The sequence below is a fragment of the Leopardus geoffroyi genome, chromosome A3 (assembly GCF_018350155.1).
Source record: "Leopardus geoffroyi isolate Oge1 chromosome A3, O.geoffroyi_Oge1_pat1.0, whole genome shotgun sequence".
Lineage (NCBI taxonomy): Eukaryota > Metazoa > Chordata > Mammalia > Carnivora > Felidae > Leopardus > Leopardus geoffroyi.
Genome location: NC_059336.1, coordinates 51,738,394 through 51,747,685, shown reverse-complemented (window position 1 = coordinate 51,747,685; position 9,292 = coordinate 51,738,394). Strand labels below are relative to the sequence as shown.

Here is a 9,292-nt window from a genome sequence, read left to right as displayed (position 1 = left end):
TTGTGTGTCTGCTCACTATTGCACTTCTGTCATTGCCATGATGAAGGCAGGCATAGGCTAGATGTTGGTTTGAGGACAAAGATGGGGGACATTGGAACACAGCAACCCCAATTAAAGTATCCCAACAGCCATAGGCCCCATCGAAATCATAGCCAACTGAGCCCAACTTAGGTCATCTGGGATCCTTAGTGACCTCCGAACTATAATAATAAATTGTCACTTTAAGCCATTGAATTTTGGGATGGTTTGTTACACAGCAGTACCTAAGTGATACAGTGATGGCAACTTGGAAAGCAAAGCGTTTTTTTTTTTTGTTTGTTTGTTTTTGTTTTACAATCTCACTGTAATGTTTGCTTCTGTTGAGTGCATGGCCCAGGCCATAAACATTTAGGAAGTTCATTTAGGCTGGTCACAATCCTACGGTCTCATCTTACACGTGCAATAACCAGGAACAGAGCAATCAGAGGCTTCTCCACTCACCTGCCTCCTCCCTCCCTCCACCCCCAGAAAGAACTCACATTGTAGCAGTCTGTAGATCTCCTTTTTATTAGTTTATTGAAACAGTAAAATATAATAAGTTATATATACAGGATGAGACAAAACTATTAACAATTAAGACTTCACTGGCTAAGGCCCACAGCTCCAGCTTAGGGTGTTTCCTAAAAGTTTTTAAGTATAGCAAAATAATGAATGTCTCCATACAAAATGTCAGGGTGGAAGTCCCTGTTCTGGTCAGTGATAATCATTATGGTCGCATTGATTTGAATTCCACAATGTAGGCTAAAGCTCATCAGAATAGACTATTCTTGGATTTATGTCCAAATAAGTAAATGACAAAGGAATGTTTAGCTCTATAAGGACTAACTTTCTAAAAATGGCAGGTTGAGAATCACTGAAACATGGCATGATGCTGGCTAGACATCTGGCCCCAGCATTGTAAGTGTGAAATGAGGCAAAGCTCTGGGTCCAGGAACAGCCGCCTCTGCTTCTTCACTGAAAATATTGTTCTTGGGAAACTGCAAGCTGTCTCCCTGGAACAGCATTCTCATCACATGTGACATTTGCAGCCTGATTCAGGGGGACAATCTCACCATCATCATCACAAAGCAGGAGAAAGGGGTGCCATAGGATTTCAAAGAAGGATTAAAAGGATAATTAAGTTTTGCCATGGAGTACTTAGCTTGTAGGATATAGCAAATAGGTTCTGAAAAACAGCAAAGAGACACAGAAAATGATGATATTAAATATTCAGGACCTAATTATGATCCTATCACAGTATGTTCTACATTCATTGGTGGGAAATTGCTTGTTGGCTCTAAATGTATGACTGATTTCCTCTCCCCAAAGCATTTGCTCAGTCATGTGACTTATAATTTTAAAAACATCGCTTTGTAAGTCAGAGACTGGTTTTAATTTGGTAATAACTATAGTCGGATCTGTCATTAGGAAGCTCAGCAGTGAACTCTAAATTAAACCCCTGGTATGATCACTACCCCGGCTCCCATGTTCTTGGCAACTGCAGGTGTAGTAAGAGATTTTGCCAAGAACAATGCCAGTTTATTACTTTACCTCTAAGTGTATGTCAAACAATTATAGTTACTCTGAGTTTTTCTGCTTCTAGTCTCATCTTGATGACTCATCTGTGTTCACTTCAATGTGCACCTTGAAGGCCTGGCATTTCCTGAAGTCCACTTTCCTGTTGCCCACCTAAACCTTACTTTTCCTGATTACAGAATCACAGACTAATCTCTCTTTTGCAAAAGAGAAACTGAAGCCCAAGAGGGAGAAGAGAATGGCCCAAGCTGGCACAACTAGAATCAGGTCCTTGGATTTCAAGCCCAGGTCCTGCCTGTGTTGTGAGGCTCCATTTTCCTTGACTGGCTCAGAAACCCTCATGTCACAAGGCTCATTCACAAGTCTCAGACACTCAGAATCTAAAATTATGCATGGCTGAATTCCTAGGAAGTCACCATTTCTCTTTCCACATATAGCTGACCACTCATTTCTGTTTGAAGCAAAAACAGGCTGACACATAATTTAAATGGACTGTGTCTTTGAACATTGCTGCCCCCAAAGGGTCAAATCTGACTAGGGATGAGAGTGGAAAGCAATTCATGTGTAATACAAAACCACTGGGTCTCAGGCCTGGGAATCAGGCAATAGGTGAAACTGGCCACTGACTGGACACAGGTCTACTTGACTGGACAAACACATGCCTTGTAGATCAGTGACAGAAGGCAGGCCACAGAGTGAACTCTTCCATTAGTGATTGGAAGGGCTGTAGGAATACGAATGACCTTAAGAACAGCCACTTAGGATATTAACAGACTTGTACCAAACCTGACACACTATGTGGAGTGTGGCATCTGCCTTTGGTAGCCATTTCACCAGGCATTCGAGCTTCTTTCTTCATGATGCTGCCCTCCTTCATCACCCCAGTGGGGAGCCATCTCTCTCCGTCAGAACTTATGTTTTCTTAGTATCCCCTTGTCTAGACTGTTTGATGTTTTCTAGCAAGATGGTTTGTAGACACGTCTTCTGTCTCTCCTGAGGTTGTAAACTCCTTAAAAACAGGTACTAGATTCTTCACCTCTGTCATCCCCACATTGTTTGGTTCATCTGAGCACCCAAAAACATCCCTTGAATGAGTTGAATAAATATTCATCCTGCCTGGTGAGGTACAGGTGGGTAGCTGGGACTATCCCAACTTTAATCTTTTATTTTTGGTTAGATTAGAAGACAGGCCTCATTTCCTCTTGTTCCTTGGAATGGCCTAAGGCAAATCCTCGTGACAGAAGAAAAAGCCTGACTCTTGGCAGTCTGTCGCCAGCACCCACAGCTCCAGAGCCCTTGGTAGATCCTTGGTGCCTCCCAGGGAGGGCAGACTATAGGCAGGCTCCTCAGGATGTAGTGGGTGGCTGGGAGGCAGGTGGCACAAGCCCAGCCCACTCCAGTATGTCTGCGCACAAGGACTCCACAGCATCCAGCCGTTCAATCTGCACCAGTTTTGTGAGCAGCTCTGGGATGCTGTAGCCTGCTGTGCTGATGCGATCAAAGAGCTGCATGCCATCTGTCATGCCCCCAATCTCATCCCTCTTGAGTCCAAAGCTCTCGGCAAGGTGGCGCCATGTTTTCACAACAGCCTTCTCGGAGTTGTACGTGGAACTGAGCATTCGGCTTGTCTTCTCAAGGCAGTCAAATGGCAGCTCTGTGGGGCTGAGACCTGCGGACAAATAACCATAGTCAGACATTGCAAATGGCAGTCCATAGAAGCTCAACACCATTAAAAATTATTTTTAAAACTAAAAAAAGATTGTAAAATAAAACACAGATGCAGAAAACCATATAAAATAAGTGCATAGCTTGAGGTGAACTACACCCAGGACTTTGCCAGCCACATGAGAAGCCTTACCATGGATCCTAACCCCAATAACAGCCCCTTCATCCTAGGAAATAGCCACTATATTGACTGTTACAATAATCCCCTCAAGAACACTGTCAGCAGTCACCAAAGCCTTGAATATGGGCTACCCTTAGGTTACCGTGCTTTACATGGGGCTGGGCTGAGGAGGGAGTCAAAAGGACAGTATTATGCCCTTTATGGAGACAGCAGTCACCTTTATGAAAAGTGCTTTCAAAGACAGCCCAAAATTGGTGTTACCTGAGCCAACTCACTGCAACCTGAGTGGTCCAATGGTTCTCAATCTTCCTGCCTGTTAGACTTACCTGGGAGCATTTTTTAAAAATGATGTATTTTTACTTTTGGCAGCTGGAGTAGACATGCTTTTCCTGATTGCTCCTAGTAAGTACAGCTAAAAACCCTAGATGCTCTGTACAAAGCAAACACAAAGAGACTCTGGAAAGTGGTGAGAAAAGACAGACTGGTAGAGAGCTTGGGAATAAAGCAATGACATGGTGCTGAGCCTTTTGCATCATTATCCAAGACATGGAGCTGAAGAGTCCAGCAATCCAGAAATATGAACAATAACAAACCAAAATCGTCCAACAGATGCCTGCTCTAACTAAAGCACTAGGAAAAAAGAAGCTTAGCAAGAAGAAAACATTGAGACAGTAACTGCTTTGTTACAGCCAAACACCACAGAGAAAACTGTGGCCCCACCCTCAACAAGGCCAGCAAAGCCTGGATGTCCACTCTCCATAGGCTGTTACATTGCACCAGGTTTCAGGGAAGGCAAGGTCAAGAGCCTGGACTTTATCATCATCAGCTGGTAACAAGCGTCCCAGCCCAGTGGTATCAGTGGAGACCACTTGGAAAAACAGTTTCCCACCCCACCCCTCTGCCATCAACAAAAAGAGATTCCTACTTGGGTGTAAATGAAGGCTGAGTGGGAACCTAGATATTTACCTCCATAGAGGTATCAGAGGAAGCCAGATACAACAGAAGGTTTAAATAAGACACAGAGTCTCATAACATGACATAAAACTCTCCAGGTTTCAATAGAAACCCACTTATCATACCAAGAACTAGGAAGATCTCAAATGTTCTTAATTTTACTTTTGAAAATATTTCCAAAAAGGGATAAAGAGTGTGAGGCAGGGTCAGCCAAATTCTCTGTGGTTTTTGTAGCTAGAAAAATCTCAAATAAAAATAGAAAATATCAGAGATAACAGAGATGCTAGAATTACCTGACAAGGATTTTATAGAAGCCATGATACAAATGCTTCAACAAAGAATTACATACATGCTTAAAACAAGTGAAAAAAATAGGAAGCCTTAGCAAAAGATAGAAAATATAAGAATCAAGTAGAAATGTTAGAACTGCAAAAATACAATTGAGATAAAAAGTTAAGTAGATATGCTCAATGGCAGAATATAGACTGAGGAAAGAATTAGTGAACTGGGTAACAGAATAGAAATCACTTATTTGAACAACAGATAAAAAATAAACTGAAAAACACAGAGCCCCAAGGACCTGTGGGGCTATAACAAAATACCTCACATTTTTGTCATGGAGGCCTAGGAGAGGAGAAAGAGAGTGTGGATGAAAAAAGAAATAATAACTGAAAATTCCCCAAACTTGGAAAGACACATAAGCCTACAGATTTAAGAAGCTGCGAAACTCCAAACAGAATACACCCAAAGAAATTCATACCAAGATACATCATAAATTCATGGAACTAAAGACAAAGGAATCTTGAAAATAGCAAGAAAAAAATCAACACTTTACCTACAGGGGAAAAGTATTAGAATGAGAAAGTATTTCTCATCAGAAACCTGGAAGCCAAAGGGATGTGGCACTGTATTTTCAACTATGGAAATGAAAGAACTGTCAACACAGTGCCCCATGCCCAGTGAAAATACCTCTCAAGAGTGAGGGGAAAATCAAGGCATTCTCAAAATGAAGGAGAACTAAGAATTTGTCACCAAGAGAACTACCCTAAAAGAATGACAAAGGGAGGTCTCTAAACAGAAAGGAAATGCTAAAAGAAGGGACTTTGGAACATCAGTAAAGAGCACAGTAAGCAAAAATATTGGTAACCACAATAGCTTTCCTTTTCCTTTTAGGTTTTCTGAGTTATGTTTGCTAGTTTGAAGCAACTGATGTGGTTCTAAATATAGAGAGAGGAAATATTTAAGACAACTATAAACAGGAAGGACATAAACAGAAGCCGTTGTTTTTTTTTTAAGTAGGCTTCATGCCCAGTGCAGAACCCAGTGGGGAGCTTGAACTCATGACCCTGAGATCAAGACCTGAGCTGTGATCAAGAGTTGGATGCTTAACTGACTGAGCCACCCAGGTGTCCCAGGACGTAAGGTTTTTATACTTCCCTTGAACTAGTGAAAGGATGACCTCAGTGGATTGTATATGTATATATAATACAGTACCTAGAGAAACTGCTAAAGTAGCTATGGAAAAGATGCACTCAAAACATATAGTATACATCACTCAAAAAACATCAAAGTGTATTTCTAAATTATGTTCAAGTGACCCAAAGGAAAGCAGGAAAAAGAAAATAGAGAAATGAAAAACCGAGACAAAAAAGAGTAAACAAAAAATAAAATAGCAATCTTAAATGCTAACATATCAATGACTATGTTAAAAATATCCTAATTATATGCTATCTACAAGAAGCTGATGTCCAATATAATGATATAGGCAGGTTGAAAGTACAAGAATAGAAAAAGATATACTATGTAAACACTTAATAAAAGGAAAGCACAAGTGGCTATTACATCAGACAGAGTAGACTTCAGAATAAAGGAAATGACCAGAGATAGAGAGGGACATTAATAAAAGGGTCAATCCACTGTCTGTGAAGACATAGCAATCCTAAATCTATATGCATCAAACAACAGAGCTCCAAAATATATGAAGCAAAAAACTGAAGAACTTAAAGTAGAAAGAGACAATTCCACAATTACAGTTGGGGACTTCAACACCTTTCCCTTAGTGATTCATAGAACAATTACTAGGAAATCAGCAAGAATACAGAACTCAACAACACAAGGAAAATCCAACCATGAAGAAAATCCAATCAACATTATAGAACACTTGACTCAACAATAGCAGAATACAGGCCTTCAATTTCAACAAAAGAATTTAAAAGAATTGAAAGAGTGTATTTGCCTACCACAATGGAATCAAGCCATAAATCAATAAATAACAAAGATAACAGGAAAATCTTCACACACTTGGAAAGTAAACAACAACCTCTTTTTTTTTCTATTGTCAGGGATGAAATTTGGTTTATTACATTTATTTCTCCATGGAGTTATTGCATTTAAAGACATGGTTTATTTTTCAAATGAAGAGACTTCTTTTCAGAGATCTTTATTAGGTTCCTGTCAGTTCCCTTGACTTTCCTTTAGAAGAAAATTGCATATGGGGGTGGGGGAAGAAAAGATATATGGATCCTCCTCTTTCTGGGAGGTTTTAGAACCAAAGGCTGTTGGTGTTTCCCATGCAGGGATGAGTCACCAGCAGTCACTTTCTCCTCTGTGTCCTTCCTTCTGCCATGAAGAGAGCCACTGGCACTGGGAATAACTCCACAGTGCTGCCCTCCACTGGGCAGCTGAGGTCCCTTGGCCTTGCCAGCCTTATCACACAGGCTGACCCTGGGGCATGTATATTTTTGGAGAAGAGATGCCATATTTCATCAGGCAGCCAAGTAGAGTTCTTGGCCCCTAGAACTTATTTCTGACCAACAGAGCACCCAGCCAGGGAGCCTGCCCCAGGCAAGGTGTGCTGGGCTCTAACTGTGCGGAGAACTGAGAGCACCAGGCTCCACTCCTGCTGCCTGGGCCAGACCTTGAAGTCCAAGGAGGGATGACAGTGTGAGCAGGACTGAGTGGCCTGATGAAGCTGGGAACATTCCCTAACCTCAGTGATAAGGGGTTTTGTCTTCTGGGTGAATACAAAGGTGATTTAGAGCCTGGATTAAGAAGAAGTGGGCAGTGTGGATTCCTGTTTCAGGTTGAAATGTTTATATTCCTAGTCCTGCTTTCCATACCTGGAGGGTACTTGCTGTGATACAGCCTGACTTTGCTTGCTCCAGAAGCATCTTTGTGGATGGAGACCATTACACAGGGAGAGGGCAAGGCCAGCTAATTATTGGGTAAGCGACTGAAAACACCAATGTGGGGACAGGATCTGGGGACACTGGAGGACACTGTTCTCTAGATCATCCTAAATCCACAGTCCCCTAGAGAGGCTCTGCCCTGGGGATGGGTGTCATCTTCTTGTCCTGTGAGGGAAAGGGCTGTGGGGAGTGCCAGGCAAAAGTTTTAAATAGCTTCATGCCAAATCCCATGTCCTTCCACACCTGAAGTGGGTTCCCCAGCCACTGGGATAAGGAGCATGACAAGCTAGAGTGGGCGGCCTTTCTCAGCCCTCATGGGGCCTCAGGACTCCTACCAGAGCTGTTTCCTACATATTGATGATTGGGACAAGATCCTTGGGGAAACCTGGCTAAGTGTCCCCCAACAGTGCATCCATGCTTACCTTCAACAACTCCACACACATTGGCATACACATCCAATATCTTTTTCCTTCGACTTTGAATCTATAGGAAAAGTTAAGACAATGTTAATTTTCACAAGGGAAAGTGGTAGCCATCAAAGATACAAATTCTCCATTGGAGTGTTGGCAGCTGCTCTCCCCTGACTTCTAGTCAGAAATGCTGAATGGCGCCCTCACATGAACATCTCATCAGGAAATCACAGGGAGAAAGCCTTTTCTTCAGGTCTCTGCCTGAAGCACATTCAGTATTCACAGAGGTAGAGGCTGCTGCTCCCACTGGACATTCAGGCTTACAAGACACCTGCATCAGTCTGTGTGGGAGGGTAAGTGGTGAGGACCCCAGTCGGCTGGCGGTGGCCTGAGATGCTATGGCCGTGTCTGCAGCTATCCACAGACTCTTCTCCCAGAGCACACAGCTTGGGGTAAGGACACAAGGCCCATGCTGGATGAGTGCAGAAGGGACCCTGGCTGAAAAGTCCCATGCCCCACAGGAGCCAATACCTCTCAGAAAAACTCCATAGGCCTCCAGGGTCCCTGCAAGTGATGGGTGCCATTACAGACATCCCTGAACTCAGGGCAGCCCAGAGCATGGCATCCCTGTCCAGACCCAGGCCAGATCCGGCTTCCCAATGGAGGGACTTTTTTTTTACCCTAAGCTACATTACCTAGCAACATGCTGACCTGGGGTTGGGAGAATAGGTCCCAAGGGGCTGCCAACGACCCTAGTGCTACACACTCAGGCAGCCTCGGCAGACCTGTGCTTCTTTGCCCATGCACCCTGCCATGAGGGTGGGGGCCTGATTTAGGTGACAAGCCCTTTGGACAATTTTACATGAAAAATGCATATTATGTATGTGTGTGTATTCATATGCCCATTCCCACCCCCACCCCACACATATGCATATGCTTGTCTGCTTAGATACACACCAGTATGTTTGCAAAGGTTTTTTCCTGTCCTATGGTATCCCAAACAATTTTAACTTTTTTTTCTTTGCTTATTTTCATTTTCTTTTGTAAAGTTCTATAATAGAGAGATAAGTTTCCTATTTTTTTACTATATCGTTTTGAACCTGCCACTCTGTCTAGGTTCCTGGCGGTGGGTCTACTGGGGAATGGTGTACATGCGTGCGGCAGCGCCAGGGCCTCACCCCGGCTGACTTGGTGGCTGCCGACTTCTCCCGGGCCAGGTGAACCAGCGACAACAGGCACAGCTCTGGGGAGCCCTGCTTGTCAGTGGCAGGCTCCTCATCACTGTCCATGCTCCGGCTTAGCAGCTGCTCATTCTCCGATGATGCGTCATTCTCGCTGTG

The 9,292-nt window shown here is 43.2% G+C and overlaps 1 protein-coding gene across 3 annotated transcripts in view; it reads right to left on the bottom strand.

Moving 5' to 3' along the window:
* Positions 1-538: 538 nt before the first annotated feature.
* EDAR (ectodysplasin A receptor) overlaps positions 539-9,292 on the bottom strand; it is an 88,520-nt gene continuing 79,766 nt past the window's right edge. For all 3 annotated transcript variants that reach the window (XM_045443726.1, XM_045443728.1, XM_045443727.1), the window contains 3 exons: positions 9,131-9,287; positions 7,965-8,025; positions 539-3,223 (listed from right to left, as the gene is read on the bottom strand). In XM_045443726.1, coding sequence (XP_045299682.1) covers positions 2,901-3,223; positions 7,965-8,025; positions 9,131-9,287 — 541 coding nt within the window. In that variant the 3' untranslated portion in view covers positions 539-2,900. The remainder of the gene's footprint in view (positions 3,224-7,964; positions 8,026-9,130; positions 9,288-9,292) is intronic.